Source organism: Trichomycterus rosablanca, chromosome 3 (genome assembly GCF_030014385.1).
Source record: "Trichomycterus rosablanca isolate fTriRos1 chromosome 3, fTriRos1.hap1, whole genome shotgun sequence".
NCBI lineage: Eukaryota > Metazoa > Chordata > Actinopteri > Siluriformes > Trichomycteridae > Trichomycterus > Trichomycterus rosablanca.
In genome coordinates, this window is record NC_085990.1 from 16,129,297 (window position 1) to 16,149,340 (window position 20,044).

The 20,044-nt window shown below is 41.3% G+C and overlaps 1 protein-coding gene across 3 annotated transcripts in view; it reads right to left on the reverse strand.

Moving 5' to 3' along the window:
* Nucleotides 1–20,044, reverse strand: part of shc1 (SHC (Src homology 2 domain containing) transforming protein 1) — an 89,139-nt gene that overhangs the window by 10,589 nt on the left and 58,506 nt on the right. For 2 of the 3 annotated variants that reach the window (XM_062992789.1, XM_062992787.1), the window contains 6 exons: nt 13,645–13,708; nt 10,649–10,768; nt 5,534–5,587; nt 5,216–5,267; nt 2,833–2,959; nt 199–358 (listed from right to left, as the gene is read on the reverse strand). In XM_062992789.1, coding sequence (XP_062848859.1) covers nt 199–358; nt 2,833–2,959; nt 5,216–5,267; nt 5,534–5,587; nt 10,649–10,768; nt 13,645–13,708 — 577 coding nt within the window. The remainder of the gene's footprint in view (nt 1–198; nt 359–2,832; nt 2,960–5,215; nt 5,268–5,533; nt 5,588–10,648; nt 10,769–13,644; nt 13,709–20,044) is intronic. The other variant, XM_062992788.1, reaches the window with a different exon arrangement.

The window sequence follows — 20,044 nt, forward strand, 5'->3', positions numbered from 1 at the left end:
ACAGAACATCTTCTAATAATGCTTTCTGTAATGTTGCACAGACTCCATTTCAATTATTTTGCCGTCTTGACTAATTATCACATGGTCAAAAGACAAATCCTTATCAGTCACACTGCTACCAAAAAGACTACTGGAACTCGAATGACGCAGTGGTCTAACTTCTTAGCACACACACACATTAACATTAAAAGGTATTACCAGTGTGGGTCCTGTGCTGTGTCCAGGACGAGTCCTCATGTCCACCAGTCCTCCTGGGGGTGGCTGTTTTCCAGGAAAATTATTATAATAAGGGACCTCCGGGGGAGGAACCAAGTCATCTTCCTCCTCCTCCCACGCTGAACCATCGAATGGTGTCATCCTGTAAGACAAAAACAGAGCTAATTCTCTTGTCCAGTCTTTTGTGGGTGCTGGCTCATCAGATAAAAATAACAACTGCTTTTTTAAACAGCAGTAATAATAATAGTAATAATAACAACATTCTCAGAACCTTCCCCACCCACCCCCGGCTTCCTATTGCACGGTCACATTAGTCGTATACACTTATACCCTGACGCTGATACAACTCAGTCATCGGTCTTCCTCAAATTCTTTAAAAGCGCTTTAAAATAGGCTGACTGATGGTGCCTGCACTAAGATGGGGATAGTGGAGATCAATGCATGAATCATATGAACCTGCCTTGTGCAAGTGAAAAGATGCAGTCGGCTATTGCACACGTGTCAAAGGGGGCATGTGTTAGTCACGGCTCTCCTCGGTCAGGAGTGGAGGTCAACATTAGTAGAGAGGAAGCGAAATGCAATCGGGTAACTAAATATGACTAAATTGGGAGGAAAAAACCCTAGCCCAACATTGCAAGCCAGTGGTGCCAAACCAGGCGCTCAACATCTGAGAAAGGGGAGGCCAGACGGGCAATCACTTTCCTGTCGCTGTAACAGCAACTCCTATTGTCTGGTCTAGATGCTGGAACAAAAAATACAGAAAAATACAGAAAGAGTAGCATGGTTCTCTGTACACACTTGTGCAAATCTGCCGTCATACGGTCTAAAACCGCTGCTGCTTCTTTCAGTGCTGCATATTACTTCTGCTAGCTTGCAGCTCTCCAAGGCCAGCATTGATAATAAATAGTTACAGCTTACATATATAAAAGCTGACGAGAGGAATAAGGAACTGCAAGCACACCCATATACAGTGCCTTGCAAAAGTATTCAGCCCCCTTGAACTTTTCAACCTTTTGCCACATTTCAGGCTTTAAACATAAAGATATGAAATTATAATTTTTTGTGAAGAATCAATAACAAGTGCGACACAATTGTGAAGTGGAACGAAATTTATTGGATATTTTAAACTTTTTTTAGAAATAAAAACCTGAAAAGTGGGGCGTGCAATATTATTCAGCCCCTTTACTTTCAGTGCAGCAAACTCACTCCAGAAGTTCAGTGAGGATCTCTGAATGATCCAATGTTGACCTAAATGACTGATGGTGATAAATAGAATCCACCTGTGTGTAATCAAGTCTCCGTATAAATGCACCTGCTCTGTGATAGTCTCAGAGTTCTGTTTAAAGCGCAGAGAGCATCATGAAGACCAAGGAACACACCAGGCAGGTCCGAGATACTGTTGTGGAGAAGTTAAAAGCCGAATTTGGATACAAAAAGATTTCCCAAGCTTTAAACATCTCAAGGAGCACTGTGCAAGCGATCATATTGAAATGAAGGGAGTATCAGACCACTGCAAATCTACCAAGACCCGGCCGTCCCTCTAAACTTTCAGCTCAAACAAGGAGAAGACTGATCAGAGATGCAGCCAAGAGGCCCATGATCACTCTGAATGAACTGCAGAGATCTACAGCTGAGGTGGGAGAATCTGTCCATAGGACAACAATCAGTCGTACACTGCACAAATCTGGCCTTTATGGAAGAGTGGCAAGAAGAAAGCCATTTCTCAAAGATATCTATAAAAAGTCACCTGGGAGACACACCAAGCATGTGGAAGAAGGTGCTCTGGTCAGATGAAACCAAAATCGAACTTTTTGGCCACAACGCAAAACGTTATGTTTGGCATAAAAGCAACACAGCTCATCACCCTGAACACACCATCCCCACTGTCAAACATGGTGGTGGCAGCATCATGGTTTGGGCCTGCTTTTCTTCAGCAGGGACAGGGAAGATGGTTAAAATTGATGGGAAGATGGATGGAGCCAAATACAGGACCATTCTGGAAGAAAACCTGTTGCAGTCTGCAAAAGACCTGAGACTGGGACGGTGATTTATCTTCCAACAAGACAATGATCCAAAACATAAAGCAAAATCTACAATGGAATGGTTCACAAATAAACTTATCCAGGTGAAAGTGGCCAAGTCAAAGTCCAGACCTGAATCCCATCGAGAATCTGTGGAAAGAGCTGAAAACTGCTGTTCACAAACGCTCTCCATCCAACCTCACTGAGCTCGAGCTGTTTTGCAAGGAAGAATGGGCAAACATTTCAGAATCTCGATGTGCAAAACTAATAGAGACATACCCCAAGCGACTTGCAGCTGTAATCGCAGCAAAAGGTGGCGCTACAAAGTATTAACGCAAGGGGGCTGAATAATATTGCACGCCCCACTTTTCAGTTTTTTATTTCTAAAAAAAGTTTAAAATATCCAATAAATTTCGTTCCACTTCACGATTGTGTCCCACTTGTTGATTCTTCACAAAAAATTACAATTTCATATCTTTATGTTTAAAGCCTGAAATGTGGCAAAAGGTTGAAAAGTTCAAGGGGGCTGAATACTTTTGCAAGGCACTGTACCATCACCTTAGGAACATATGGAAATGTTAAACCCACAACACACCTGTCAGGTGGGGTGACGAGTTTAGGTGGGTTCTTCAGATACTGCTTGAATCGCAGCTCAAAGGCTTGACCGATGGTGCTAATCACCTCCTGCGCCAAACCCTCGGAGCACTCCAGGATGTGACATGCTAGGAGACAGGAAGACAGTACAAGACAAGATTAGAAGGCTTGGTGGTAGATAACAACATACGCTTAAACATAACTGATTGCAACAACATAGAGCAAGAAGAGAAGACACTGACGTCAGCTAAAAAAATAAAGCTAAAAATTAAACAACGTGATTTTTTAGCCCCAGTGGACAGCTTTCAAGCATAAACTGTCTGTTTAAGGTTCATCTAAAGTTTTGTTTCTTTTATTTATTTATTAGGATTTTAACGTCATGTTTTACACTTTGGTTACATTCATGACAGGAACGGTAGTTACAGTTACACAAGATTCGTCAGTTCCAAGTTTTTAATGTCACACAGTCATGGACAATTGTGTATCTCCAATTCACCTCACTTGCATGTCTTTGGACTGTGGGAAGAAACCCACACAGACACAGGGAGAACATACAAACTCCACAGAAAGAACCCGGACCGCTCCACCTGGTAATCGAACCCAGGACCTTCTTGCTGTGAGGCAACAGGGCTACCCACCGAGCCACCGTGCGGCCCAGTTTTGTTTCTTTTAAACTATTTACTGGTGAACTTGCACTTGTGCTTTTTCTTCATAAACAAACAGACATTCTCCTTTTAAGATTTCCTGGTAGAGAGCAAAATTCATGGTTCCGTCAATTACAGCATGTCACCCAGGCCCTGATGCAATCACTCGACCACCACCGTGTTTGACTGATATGAGGTACTTATTGAAAAATGCTGTGGTATCTTTACACCAGATGTAACAGGACCCACATCTCTTGACTAATTACTTAACAGAACAACAGTGTTTATCAAGGTGTTTTGGCAAAAGTGAGACAAGCCTTAACAATCCTCTAAAAAAGTTGTGGTTTTGCCCTGCCATTTTTCTACTCACTTTCTAATGAATTTTGGTAATCCAGACACAACTGGAAAAATTCTAATACACCCCCCCAGCTGGAAGTAAAGACTCACTTTGCGGTTTACTGAGATCCCACAGCTTGTGAGGGAAAATCAAGGTAATCAACATCTTCATTGTGAAATATGGTGGTGGTAGCATCTTGTTATGGTGATGGTTTTCAGCCAAAGACAGGCAACATGGTCAGGACTGATTAGTGAGGAATTATTGTTAACGTTGTGCAAAACAGATCTTACAACCCAAAATCAGAAAAAGTTGGGACAGTGGGGAAATGCAAATGAAAAAAAATGCAGTGTTCCTTACATTTACTTTGACTTTAATTGGATTACAAACAGTTTGAACCTGAGGTATTTCATGTTTTGTCTGCTCAACTTCATTTCATTTATTAATAAACGTTCATTCCTGCATTTCTGGCCTGCAACACATTCCAAAAAAAGTTGGGACGGGGGCAATTTAGGACTAGTAATGAGGTGAAAAAACTAAATAATGACGTGATTCCAAACAAGTGATGTCAACAGGTGATTGTAATCATGGTTTGGTACAAAAGCAGCATCCAGGCTGAGTCTTTGATGAGCAAAGATGATCAGAGGATCTCCAGTTTGTCAACAAATGTGTGAGGAAATTATTAAAATGTTTAAAAACAATGTACCTCAAAGAAAGATTGGAAGGGATTTGCATATTTCTCCCTCTACAGTGCATAATATCATTAAACAATTCAAGGAATCGGGAGGAATTTTAGTGCGTCAAAACCAAGGGTGCAAGCTTAAGCTGAAAGCCTGTGATCTTCGATCCCTCAGACGGCACTGCATCAAGAACCGCCACTCAACAATAGCTGATTTAACCACATGGGTGAGGGATTACTTTGGCAAACCTTTGTCAAGCACTACAATACAGAGTTACATGCACAAATGCCACTTAAAACTTTACTGTGCAAAAAAGAAGCCTTATGTTAACCATGTCCAGAAGCAGCGTCGACTTCTCTGGGCTCAGAGGCATCTACGATGGACCATCACACAGTGGAAACGTGTATTGTGGTCAGATGAATCAGCATTCCAGGTCTTGTCAAATCTTTGATCTTAACCCTCAAACACCCATGCAAAGATCTCAGATAGGATGTGCCACTTTGCTCTACTACTGATCTGGCAGAAGTTCTGTAAAGGACTCTGTAAAGTCGTACCAGCTCCATCATGTAGCTGGCTCCACCATTGATGATGAGTTTGAAGATAAATATGTGTTTTTTAATGGTCGACAGTTTTCATTCCTTTTTCTAATTACAAAGCTTCTTGTGAAATGCAAGTGACATGGTATTTTATTATTAAAACAGTTTAGAATCAGCCATCTGGTGTTACCTCTCTGGTTGACTGGGTCCTTGGCAACGTAGGCTACATATTCCGCAGTATCCTAAAGAAAGGGGGGAAGACAGATTGAGAAGACAGATTTAAGAAAGTCAAATAATCCAGAACACAAAACCAAAGAGGAAAAGAAGCGTCTCCTAGGTACTAGAGGCAGTCTACATAATTTTTACAGGTGGAGGAGAAAATATGATGCTATAAAATCTAACTTCAGGACAGGACAGTGGGATGACTCAGGTACAAAAAAGAGAAAACAAACTCTTAACAGAAGGTAACAGAAAGATAAGAGACAAGACTCAGGAATGTGGGACTCACTGGATCTCCTCCTGATGCAAAAGAGATGGACTGCATGTGATGGTTGGCGATAGTCTGCAGGGAGACAAAAAGATGAACAGACAAATGGAGAGATGGACACGTACAAAAAAATGAGAGGTGAAACCGAGTATTAATAAACAAAAAAGGACACGATGGGTATGTGGTGAGTGTGTGATTTAAAATAGCAGACAGTATGGATCTGTTTCATCGGTTTACAGGAATGCAGCATGGCAGGAAATGGGGCACTGCCCATCGTCAGCTTTCACACTGCTGAACTTTTTTCTTCGGGGTTGCAGTGACCTGAATGGAAAACTGACCAATCCTACATGAGCTCAGGAAGCCTAGGAGGTAAAGTGCAGGACTAGTAATCGAAAGGTCGTTGGTTCAAGTCCCACCAATGCCAGGTTGCCACTGTTGGGCTCTTGAGCAAGGCCCTTAACCCTCAATTGCTTGGACAGTATACTGTCACAATACTGTAAGTCGCTTTGGATAAAAGCGTCTGCTAAATGAACATCGTTGGCATGCCCAGCACCCACTAATCCTCGTTGAACAACTGCTTGAAAATGTTTAGTTTTTTTTTAAATTTTGTTTATGCATTTTCTCCCCTTTTCTCCCGACATTTAGCACGTCCAATTGACCGATTGCATCATGTTTCCTCTCCACTGATGCTAATCCCCGCTCTGATCTGAGGAGAACGAAGCTAACTCAAGTCCCCTCTGACACGTGAGCAGCAGCCGTATGCATTTTTTCACCTGCACAAGGCGAGTGCTAATGTGGATCAGCCCTGTGTACGGACACTCCTGTGCAGGCGCCATCAATCAGCCAGCAGATGTCATAGTTGCATCAGTGACGAGGAGACCCTATCCGGCTTACTACTACCCCACCCCTATATGAACAAAAGGCCAATCGTTGTTCATGTGGCCGCTCAGCACAGCCGGATGGCAGAGCTGAGATTCGATACGATGTATTCGAGATCCCAGCTCCGGTGTGCTAGCGTGTGTTTTACCGCTGTGCCACCTGAGCGGCCACAAATGCTTAAAAGGAAACAGTTCCCACAGACAAACACCCAAATCCTGCAGAAAACATTCCATGATGAGTGGAGACTGTTAAAGCCATAATGGTAAATCGAACTTCATATTAATGCCTATTGTAACGATACAATTGGGTTCACGATACGATTTTTTACCAATTTTTTTTAACTGAAATTGAAGACAAATTATGACCTTTCCTTTTAGTTTCCTTTTATTATTTCTCTTAAAAAATAAAATAAAATACTGTATTTGTGATTATCTTTTATTTATCTAAATAATGAACGCCTTTTTTTCTAAGGTAGGTACAAACTATGCAAAACAATTTTGAATTAAGCCCAATTTAGCTGAAAAACCCCGAATTTGGCAACCAGGCGTATAGCGCCAGTGACGTCAACAAGGCGAGGTGTATAGCGCCAGTGCCCTCTGCTGTTTAAAGTGAATATCGATTCATTTTACATGTCAAATCGATTTGAATCGTGGAATTTTTGAATCGGTTATTAACTGTATTGTGGTGAATCATTACATCCCTAATGCCTATGCTTTTGAAATGGGATATCCAACAAACTCTTGGTCAGGTGTCCAGATACTTTTGGCCATCTAGAGCAATCTTGTAAAAAACAATAGATCCCTATTATGAAGATGTTTCCATTTATATTGTAAGGTATTTAGTTCCCCTAATTGTTTAAATAACGTAAGTGTTTATCCACAGCTCCCTGTTTTACTGGTGCATAAATAATAAGCCGACAAATGACAAATTCTCTATGGGGTAAATTAGATATATATTTATAAATAAGGCAATGGTTAAAAATGTACACATTGCTGAAAAATGTCCATACTTATTATTAAAGCAATGACAAAGAATTTTAAAAACATCAAAGCTGTAAAAAAAAAAAAAAAAAAAAAAAAAAAAGCGTCACAGTTAAAGAACTTCATGTGATTGTAATATTTTGGGGGCACCAATTCTCCAAACCTACAATCAGATGCCATCTCTGTGCAATCAAATTATTTAAATGTGCCAGAGCCATTAAAACATTAATGTGAATTTGCTAGATGCCACTAAAACCAGATTTTGCCACGCAACTACACAGGCCTTTACACAGAATGCTGTGATGCATTGTGTTGACACATTCACCTCACCACCAGGATTAAAATAATCTGCAATTTGAGCTACACTTGCCCCTCTGTTGGTCCGTACCAGATGCCACTGCCATCATGTAATCTGGCTTCAATAAATCATGGCCAGTCAACAACCTGTCAGCGGTTCGTGGCTTGTTCCTCTTTGGACCTGTCGATGGGTAGCCACTATGACTGTCTGTGAGCACTCAGGTCTTTATGCTGATCATATCTGCTGCATTCAACATATGAACTACAATTAACTATCATCAGGCCGACATTAAATATATTCCTGATTGTCACATGTACATCACGATGCTTATTTTGTAACGTTTGTGCATTTATTTATTTATAAGGATTTTAAAGTTATGTTTTACACACTTAGGTCATATTCATTTACATTTTCAGCATTTAGCAGACGCTTTTATCCAAAGCAACTTACAGTACAGCTTGAGCGATTGAGGGTTAAGGGCCTTGCTCAAGGGCATATTCATGACAGGACAGGTAATCAGTGGTTACACAAGATTCATCAGTTCAAGTCTTCAATGTCTAACACAGTCATCTCCAATTTCCCTTACTTACATGTCTTCGGACTGTGTTAGGAAACCGGAGCTCCCGGACGAAACCCACACAGACACGTGAAGAACATGCAAACTCCACACAGAAAGGACCAGGACCACTCCACCTGGGAATCGAACTCTTCTTGCTGTGAGACTGTGTCTCTCTTGTTATGTGCATTTTTGGGTCTGGTCTTAATGTTTTGGCTCATCAACGTATATCGATGGTACTTATGATTGTGGTTTTGATTAAAAATTATAAAATGCTAATATCAGTAGCTAGAAATGAATTCTTTTTGTTTGTTTGTTTATTAGGATTTACATTTATGAGAGGACAGGTAGCCAGGTTACACATGATTCATCGGTTCTAGTTCAACGTCAAACATCGTCTTATTGATTTATTCATGTTTCAGGTTTGCACTACGATAATGGCTCTACATAAGTACTACCAGTGATACCAACTTGATAAGAGTGTGTGCTTTGATTTGGTTGAATAGTCCATCAATTATGTGTGGAACTGCTTGTTTTCTTCATTCTTTGAGGTACTTTTATAGAGGTAATTTACAGTGTTAGCAAATCCGGGGGTACCCTCCCCTCTCTAGATGCCCATGTGCCAGGTGAGAGTGCTCAGTGCAGCATCTTGTATATACTGTCTGTTCTGCCTGCAATCCAGACAGTGACTTTGGCAGAGTCTGGATGTTGGGGTGGAATAGTAATGACACAAATACAACTAGCTGGCTCTAACACAGTTTAGTAATAAAATAAAACAATGAAGTAATAAAAATGATGTAAGAAATATTAAGAATTATGCAAATGACAAGAAGAACAAATAAAATTTTACCTGCACCACTGAAAACAATATAACAGGGAATATCACAGCCTAGTTCGGAAACAGCACCAAGCAGTATACATACGTATATGTCCTTGTTTCTACACTTACTGTCTATTTTATCAGCTCCACTTACCATATAGAAGCACTTTGTAGTTCTACAATTACTGCCTGTGGTCCATGTATGCTTTGTTAGCCCCCTTTCATGCTGTTCTTCAATGGTCAGGACTCTCCCAGGACCACTACAGAGTAGGTATTATTTGGGTGGTGGGTCATTCTCAGCACTGCAGTGACTGACATGGTGGTGGTGTGTTAGTGTGTGTTGTGCTGGTATGAGTGGATCAGACACAGCAATGCTGATGTAGTTTTTAAACACCTCACTGTCCCTGTTGGACTGAGAATAGTCCACCAACCAAAAATATATCCAGCAGCACCCCGTAGGCAGAGTCCTGTGACCACTACTGAAGGTCTAGAAGATGACCAACTCAAACAGCAGCAACAGATGAGCGATCGTCTCTGACTTTACATCTACAAGGTGGACCAACTAGGTAGGAGTGTCTAATAGAGTGGACAGTGCGTGGAGCTGCCATGTCTGATCCACTCATACCAGCACAACACACACTAACACACCACCACCATGTCAGTGTCACTGCAGTGCTGAGAATGATCCACCACCTAAATAATACCTGCTCTGTAGTGGTCCTGACAATTAAAGAACAGGGTGAAAGCAGGTTAAAAAAGTATGTAGAGAAACAGATGGACTACAGTCAGTAATTGTAGAACTACAAAGTGCTTCTATATGGTAAATGGAGCTGATAAAATGGACAGTGAGTGTAGAAACAAGGAGGTGGTTTGAATGTTATGGCTGATCAGTGTATATACACATTTTAAAACATTTCTATTTTAATATAAATATATATTTTGTCCATTTTTGTCTGTACTAATGTGGCCGAGCAGTCACACAAGCATTTCACTGCCAGTTGTACTGTGTATGACTATGTGTATGTGACAAATAAACTTTGATTTGATAAACTGTGTTAGAGACAGCTAGTTGAAGCATTCTGAGAATTGTGAGAATTATTGAGAATTACGCAACTTTAAATTACAATCTGTTAAAGCCAGTGTTAATACAACTGTTAACACTGAAGTGGTGTTAATAACACCTTTTAACACTCACATAGTATAATGATTATTTCTGAGCAAGTTACGTGCTGATTCTGTAATCCATATTAAAAGCATAATTATCTCAAGGTTCTTAGTTTGTATCGAGTCCCCTCTTAAACATCTCTGTTGTTTAAATGTTAAATGTAAAAGCGCAGCAGTCTTCTGAATCAGTCCAATATTACTTTCTAGTGCCCTGTTTTAAAGACCTTTGATAGAAGTGTTGTTTCTTCACACATGCACAGTTGCAGAGAAGCGATAGCAATCAGAATGCACAAAAAAGCACATCAGCTGAATAACCAGATCACTGGGTGGAAACCCGGGTAGTGTGTGTGGATTACATTCCTGTATTCATGGAGTTCATACAGATTATTAGTGTGCACGTAAACATAATCGTTGTGACTTTCTCCAGCTGATGTCTGACCTGTTTGCAGTCGGCTGCCATGAGGTTTAGGCTGTTAGTCGAGACGGTGAGGTTGATTGTCATTCCAGCGAACCGGAGATTACTCTTCCCCAAGATAGAGGAAAGAGAACGAGATGTGGGCTAAAGACAGAGAGAGAGAGAGAGAGAGAGAGAGAGAGAGAGAGAGAGAGACAGAGACATAATGATCATCATACAGAGTAATGCTTAAAATACTGTAACTCACAATTACTACACAATTTCTTTGTAGACTACATAAATGTCACAAAATCATAAAATCAAGATTTACGAGAGGTACATAGAGATGACAGGAGAGAATTTATTTTATTTATTTAGATGTTTTACATATTTAGATGTGTTTTGCATTTTTTCAAATTTTCCTCCCAATCTAGTTGTATCCAATTACCCGATTGCATTACGCTTCCCTTCTACTGATACTGACCTTCACTCTGACTGAGCAGAGCCACGTACACACGCCCCCTCCGACACGTGTACAGTAGCCGACTGCATCTTTTCACTTGCATGAGACAAGTTCATATGTGGATCAGCATTGTGTGCAGAGAGACAAATCCTGATCCCATATTATCCCTTGTCTCTGTGCAGGCGCCATCCATCAGCGAGCAGAGGTCTTAATTGCATCAGTCTTCTCTGACACCTGCCCCCTTGAACTACAAGCCAATCGTTGTCCATGTAGGCGCCCAGCCTACCGGTAGCAGAGCTGAGATTTGTGCAGGTGCCATCAATCAGCCAGCAGAGGCCGTAGTTGCATCAGTTACGAGGAGACCCTGGCCGGCATATTACGACCCTATATGAACAACAGGCCAATCGTTGTTCATGTGGCCGCACGGCCCAGCTGGATGGCAGAGCTGAGATTCGATACGATGTATTCGAGATCCCAGCTCCGGTGCTAGCGTGTGTTTTTACCGCTGCATGTTTAACACATATTTGTACCATTTAGGTCATGATGAATATTATTTTTCAGTCTGTTAGTAGTTTCTTTTCTTTATATTTTGATTCTATTTATATAATAAGGATCTAAATAAGGAGATAAATAATAAAGACGGGCACAGAAAACAGTTCCAGACATGTGTCCGGATCACATTCTGCCAATTCTTTCAGACACTGTGCAAAACTGACCCCCTTGCATCCAAACACCACAAAAATGTAGGCGGCAGCTCTATACACACACACACACACACACACACGCAGTCCTGAAAATAAACTCCAGACAGAAGTGAAAACATAACCGAGTCACAGAGAGTCGGTAATAGATTGCAGTCGGATAGACAGAAGCAGTGTGTGTGTGTGTGTGTGTGTGTGTGTGTGTGTGTGTGGGAAGAGAGGCGCTACTAGAGGCGCTGGGATGAAATGATGTTGTGGAGACGCTGAAGTGGACGGATGCGAATGGACGTGCGCACACACGTTGTTTCAGCAGTGCTGTACACTCTATACACCAGACTATACCGACCTTCTTAGCTAGAGTTTATACAAATAAACAGCAAACGAAAAGTGTTTTTGGTCGTTTCACTTCTCGAACCTTTCTAAGCCGAGTTAAATCTGAACATACAGCGTTTGTTGCTTTACGTATCTATTCTCACTGAATCCCACCATTACATAACCTTACTCTTTTTTTTGCTTTTTTGAATAATAAGACATGTCAATTCACCTACACAAACCTTTGCTCTGTGTAAGACATCCATTCTGGCAGAGGAGGACGGCAAACTAGCACTGTAAAGTCACTGGCCTCACCAGCCTTCCCATCCTCATACTGGGTAATTTTGACTGTCTAGAGCCCAATCAGGGTGGTGGCACAAGTACTTAAGGGCAAGTATAATAGACTGATGTTTCACTCACGTTCCTTAGTCATTCTATAATTGCATATTCATGACTGATCATTAACTAGAAGCTTCCAAATGTAGCGGGAGGGGAATCTTCAAAAATGTGGCAACCCATAACATGTCCTTTCTTACATAAGTGATTTATCTTTCTGTATAGATATTTATATGTACTAAATAGTGGATGGTCTGGCGGATAGGAGGACTCAAAGGATTCCTCATTACTGCTGCAATTACGACTCTGCTGGCTGTTCAAAGCTTTTCAATGGGCGCAAGGCACACAGTAACACCCTGGACGGGGCGCCAGTCCATCGCAGGGCAGACACACATACAAACATACACACACACACACACACATTCACCTATGGGGCTATTCAGTGTCTCCAATTAACCTGCCTGCATGTTCTTGGACTGTGGGAGGAAACCGGCGCTCCCGGAGGAAACCCATGCAAACTCCGCACAGAAAGGACCCGAACCGCCCCGCCTGGGGATCGAACCCAGGACCTTCTTGTTGTGAGGCGACAGTGCTACCCACTTAGCCACCGTGCCACCCGTTGAATAAAATTAGATTGGGATAAAAAAAATATATAAAAATAATGAACTGGCGCCCAGGTGGCGCAGCGGGATATTCCGCTAGCACACCAGTGCCGAGATCCTGAACTCCTCGGTTCGAAACTCGGTGCTGCCACCGGTCGGCTGGGCGCCATCTAGCGGGGAGGGATGACCGATATATGTGGAAGGGGTGTAAGGACCCTGACTGACAAATAGAAGCACCTGTGCATGGGTGGAAATGGGTCTCGTTAAAAGCTGCACACGGGTCGGAGGAGGCGTAAGCAGCAATGGACCCTCCTTCATATACCCACCTTCATCAAAAAATAAAATTAAAAAAAAATTTTAATCGGGGATTCCCAGCAGCGGAAGATAATTTGACTATGCTAAATATATATATATATACTGTATATATATAATGAACTGCATGAGTGCGGCTAGTAATTATCAGTAAAGTAGGATGTACGCTTTTAAATTTCTGCGTCAACCTACTCAGGGCTTTAGGTCTGCGTAGCATTTCCACTAAACCCTACCTTCCAGGTGCATGTGTGAGAGTGATCTAAAGTGTTTGTTGTTTGGCTGCTTGAGTGCTGGGTGTGCGTTGGTGAAAAATACCTTTCTCCTGCGCTGAGCTCCTTTGGCACCTGGTACTGCCTCACACACTACTGATATGGCCTCTCTGAAAGACAAAATAAATGTCATAAATAAAAGCATTTGTGTGCTGATCGAATCGTCAGACAGATAGCAATCATGCTGTTTTTTAAGCTTCACATTTCGTGCCCTTACAAGGAGAAATTTGCTTTTATTGTAAATAATGATACACATAAAGCTATAAAATTGCTGATTCAAATAGCTGACATTGATTTCTTTCAGAAATAAAGGAGCAGAACATGCGGAGAATTTGGAGATTTGAGAGAGATTGTTACAAAAGTGTACACTTTAATCTTTGTCCTGTATGCACCGAATTCATTTTCTGACAAATGCCCTTGATTAGTAGTTCACTCTGTGAAAAGAAGATGAGGATGAGACTCTGAATAGGTGCGCACATTACGGCATAGCAGCGGCACATGGGCTGTAAGGATGAACCAGCGACAAAAGCTTGTTTTAATGGCATGGAAACTTTTGACTTTGCTTATGCCTAGTTCACACTACATGATTTTTTGGCGCTAGACGTGGCAGCTCGGCGACAACTCGGCATTTGCTTGGGGCTCGAAACTCGGCTCTTGATAGCTACAGTAGTGTTCAAAAAAATAGCAGTGACTTAAAAAAAGTGAATAAAGCACAAAATCATTATAATAACTTTTATTTCCATAAATGCAAACGCACTGAAAATACTACACTTTCAATTCTAAATCAAAACATTAACAACATTTAGCCAGTTTGTATTAATCCTTTACAGAAAATTAAGAAAAATGAATATTAGGCTGTTCAAAAAAATAGCAGTGCCAGCATTTTTCTTTAAAAACTTAAAAAATGTATCTATAACATGAAAAAATATTTGAGGTTTCACTTTACTTTAAATTACTGAACTAATATTCAGTGGCATAACAATTGTTTCCGAGATCTGTGTTGCATGGAGTCGACCAACTTCTGGCACCTCTGAACAGGTATTCCAGTCCAGGATGATTACACTACATTCCACAGTTCTTCTGCATTTTTGGGTTTTGCCTAAAAAAAAAAACGTGTTTCAGACGTCAGCCCACAAGTTCTCTATGGGATTGAGGTCAGGGGATTGGGCTGGTCACTCTATTACCTTAATCTTGTTTGTCTGTAACCAAGATGTTTTAAGTCATTGTCATGTTGAAACACCCATTTTAAGGACATTTCTTCTTCGACATATAGGGCAACATGATCTCCTCAAGTATTCTGATATATTTAAACTGATCCATGATCCCTCGTATGTGATAAATAGGCATAACACCATGGTACAAAAAACATTCCATATCATCATTTTGTACCACCATGCTTTACTGTCTTCACAGTGTACTGTGGCTTGAATTCAGTGCTCGAGGGTCGTTTGACATACTGTCTACGGCCACTAGACCCAAAAAGAACAATTTTGCTTTCATCAGTCCACAAATGTTGAGCCATTTCTCTTTGGACCAGTCAATGTGTTCCTTGGCAAATTGTAACCCATTCAGGACATGTCTTTATCTTAACAACGGGATTTTGCAGGAGTTCTTGCTGGTAAATTGGCTTCACTTAATCATCTTCTGTACTTACTGGTAACTTCAGATGTTCCTTGATCTTTCTGGTGGTGATCATTGGCTGAGCCTTTGCCATTCTGGCTATTCTCTGATCCATTCGAACAGTAGTTCCACGCTTCCTTCTGCGTTTCAGGTTTTGGTTGTCACTTTAAGGCATTTTAGCTGAGCAGCCAATAATTTGCTGCACTTCTCTGTATGTTTTTTCCCTCTACAATCAACTTTTTAATCAAAGTACGCTGTTCATCAGAACAATGTCTGAAACAATCCATTTTACCCAATATTTCAAAAGGAAATGAGCTATGACCAACCTGTGCAACATTTGCCACCCTCCTACATTAAATAAGGGCCAAAATTGACACCCATTCTTCTGCAGAATGAATGACTTCACCAATTGAACTCCTCACTGCTATTATTTTGAACAAACCCCTTTCAATCAATGCTTCAATTACTCAGAATGAGTGGGATGCATGTCCTAATTGTTGGGTTTGTTTTGTTTTCATTACTCTACTACACTTTCAAGTGAATTATTTGCTATGTAGAAATATCACTTCTACTAAAAACAGTGATTTATCAAGTTAATGGTGTTGGACTGCTATTTTTTTGAACACCACTGTATGTGTGAACTGTTAAACAACTCGATCCGAGCGGCTCGCTGAGCGACTCTGTCTGACTGGGGTTGTAAAAACGTGGGACAGGGATGTAATATGATTTCTATCAGAATACATCAGCACACACACAAGCTTTACAGTATTTGTGATCTTATTGTCTGCGCCAAACCATAATACCCACGCTGCATTGCAAAAAGTATTTATTAACCTCCAACTCACTACAGAACAGACAATCCCTGCTGGTCGTGTAGCCAAATTCACTCGGATTCATTTATTTTTCCTACTTGACTTTACGCTGCACATCAGCACATAAACAACTCTGATCGCTCGCTTATTGTTGGTGTGCGTTTTTGGACATGGTATCATTAAACCCCGGGTCACTTCTCAAGTGTGTTTTCATGACAAATTGTAGTTTGGGAGACCAGATAGACTCATCTGCAATTCCTCCCGGTGATAGATCGTTCCTCCCGATTGCAAGAGATCCAGTCGTGTAGTGTGAACTGTACAGCGACCTGAGCAACTTGGAAAGTCGTGTAGTTACTTGGCATAACACAACTTCCACAGATTTGGTTGCTCAATCGGCTGTTTCAAAATCTTAGTGCTAAAACAATCACCATTACTCAGAAAGAGAAAGAGAGAGAGAGGGAGAGGTTGGGTCCTGTGAAAACCTGCTGAATAATTAAATCCATAATGAACATGTAAGTGATCAATAGATGACCATGTCTTCAAGTGAACATCCCAACAACTGAAATCGTTTAGTCAGCTATTAAGGAGGTGGTTCAGCGGTTAAGGTACTGGACTAGCAATTAGAAGGTTGCTGGTTCAAGCCCCACCAATACCAAGTCACCACTTTTGGGCCCCTAAGCAAGGCCTTTATACCTCACTTGCTTGCACTATAATTGCTTACAACAGTAAGTTGTTTGGAAAAAGGTGTCAGTTAATGCTGTAAATGTAAGGAACTAAACACACACACACACAGTTAAAAGAAAAACAGTTAAATGCAGAAATACATGATCTCTTGTTTTTAGTTTTCATACAAAGTAAACAGGTGGCACAGTGGCTCAGTGGGTAGCACTGCCACCTCACAGCAAGAAGGTCCTGGGTTTAATTCCCAGGTGTAGCAGTTCAGTTTTTTCTGTGTGGAGTTTCCATGTTATCCCTGTGTCTGTTAGGGTTTCCTTCTGAAGCTTTAATTACCTCCCATAATCCAAAGACATGTAAGTTAGGTGAACTGGGGATTGGACTGGAAATTGTCCATGACAGTGTTGGACATTGAACTGATGAACCTTGTGTAACCTGTAACTACCTGTCCTGTCATGAATGTAACCAAAGTGTAAAACATGACGTTAAAATCCTAATAAGCCGTTGCTGAATCATATTTAGATGTTTTTGTTACTTGTATCTGCTTGAAGGTAAGAAAAAGCTGTGATTTGCAGTCCTCGTCCACAATGCGTGTGTTTTTTAAAGCTGCGGTATGTAACAGATGGAGTGTAATTGAGTAACGAAAACCCAGGCATTTAGTTTGTGTGCTTTCGAGAGCTTTAAATCCCTCAAATAAGTTATAAAACTTTGTCACTGAACATTCTGAAAACCTAAAATCGCAGCCTGCAATAACCGCAGTCCTGGCAGTCTGATTTGTTTGGAGTCTGATCACCATACCAACAACACTGTAATTGTATAGAACTAAACCACAAAGATTCCAGAGACTTCCATAATAAGAGTAACTGGCAGCAAGCAATCCTGATGCCATTAAAATGCCTCTTTTTGCTTCTCTCAATCATTTCTGTTGGAGGTTTTTAAGGGATCTGTTGGAGGGCTCAGCAGAGAATGTTCTTCCTGAGACAGCTGAGGAAATTCAACCTGCCACAGAGTCTGCTGATCCAGTTCTACACAGCAATAATAGAGTCCATCCTTACATCATCCATCACCATTTGGTTTGGTTCCTCAACATCACATGAACGAGCCAAACTCCAGCGTATAATCAGGACAGCGGAGAGGATCATTGGATGTAGTCTGCCGACGCTTCAGGACATCTACAACAGCAGAGTGCTGAAGCGTGCCGGCAAAATTACTGCAGACCCCTCTCATCCTGGACATCACCTTTTTCAAACTCTTCCATCTGGCAGAAGACTCAGGACAATAAAAACAAACACATCCAGATACGCTAACAGCTTTTTCCCCAGAGCTGTAACACTTTTTAATCAAAGTTGTTCTCTTGGGCAAATGTTGGTAAATACTGGTTAACAGTCCGTGTGCTGTCGGGTCTGTTAAATATGTTCTATGTTACATGTCATACATGTGTAATTATCTGTACTATTATGTGTATTGTTTGTACTACTATGTGGACTATTGTGTGTATTACTGTGTGTATTACCAAAGCAAATTCCTTGTATGTGTAACATACCTGGAGAAATAAAGTGATTCTGATTCACCTTGCAATTAACTTCACATGCTTGCAGTCCAGTATATGGACACGCCTCTAAAAATCAACTGACTTCTACACATGGACTCAGCCCTATACTGCCCCGCAATTAAAATACATTATTACATAATTGAGGATCAATTTCTCATGTCCGATTCCCCATGGCATGTGCAGCTGGAGCCGTTAGGCCAAGATTCCTTCCTCCAATATGTGCAGCTGCTGGCCACTTTCTTTTTACCTGACATAGGTGGACTTACAGAGTCCTTTACTTATAGGAGGAACATGCTATGTTGACTGTATTGAAGTGTCAATGAAGTGTCAAGAAAGTAATTTCTGTAAAGTGTAAAGTAATTTTCACTGTTATGCAGACGACACCCAGGTTTATCTAAACTTTAAACCATCTGGCCCATTTTCACCCCCATCCTTCTTCAAGTGCATCCATGATTTAAACTCATGGCTGCATGCAAATTTTTTCCTACTGAATGCCCATAACTGGCTCTAAATCCGTTGTCTCTTCTCTCACTAACACATCCCTCTCTATTGCTGGTATCCCTGTTAAGTCTTCTTCCAAGGCCCGTAATCTTGGGGTTCCGTTTGACCCCCTCCTGTCACTTGAGCCACATATAAGTTCACTGGCGTTCTGTCAAGTTCTGTCCTCTCAAGCTGCTGAGACCCTGGTACATGCCTTTGTTACTTCTAAACTAGACTACTGCAGTTCTCTCCTCTATGGGCTTCCCTCAAAGTCCCTCTGACCCCTGCAGATTGTTCAGAATGCTGCTGCCCGATATCAGCCTGGTATTAGAACGACTCCATTGGCTCCCAGTCAATAAGTGTATTCAATACAAAATTTTACTGCTCACTTTTAAGGCACTTCATGGTCTGGCTCCCTTGTATCTGGCTAATCTTCTACACCGCTATGTCTCTTCTCGCAGGTTAAGGTTATCTGATGCTGGTCTCCTGGTTGCTCCAAGGTTTAGGTTGACCACCATGGGTGGTAGATCATTTAGTGTTGCTGCCCCTACACTGTGGGATTCTCTTCCTCTCCCTCTTCGTCTCTCTTCCTCTCTCTCCGAGTTTAAATCTCTTCTAAAAACGTTCTTGTTTACTCAGCACTTTCACTCGTCTTCTTCCGTTTCTGTTTGATCTTGTTTGTGATTATGATTCCTATGTAAAGCATCCTTGGGTACTGTGAAAGGTGCTACATAAGTTGAAATTATTATTATTATAATAAAGTGCCCTTGGTGGGCTAGCGCGTTATACCATTGCACCGCCCAGGTGTCTGTAAATTGTATTTTTGGTTGCCTATCTAATGGGTGGATTTATTTATTTTATAGGAATTTTAACGTCATGGTTTACACACTCGTTACTCGTTACACAAAATCATGGACAATTTTGTTTCTCCAATTAACCTGACTGCATGTCGTTGGACTGTGGGAGGAAACCGGAGCACCAAGAAGAAACCCACACAGACACAGGTAGAACATGCAAGCTCCACACAGAAACCACCTCGGAAAACCCGCTCCACCTGGAAATCAAACTCAGGACCCTCTTGCTGTGAGGCGACAGTGCTACCCACCGAGCCACTGTGCTGCCCACTAATGGGTGGATGGATCATTAATGGTAGCCACCTTTTTAAGAATGTTAAGCTATACACCCTCATAATATATGGTCAAAAGTAGAGATGGGACGATCGATCGGCTACGAATCGGTATCGGCCGATTTTTAATCAAAATATGCTATCGGCGATCGGCGATATTTCCTAAAAGTAGCCGATCCGA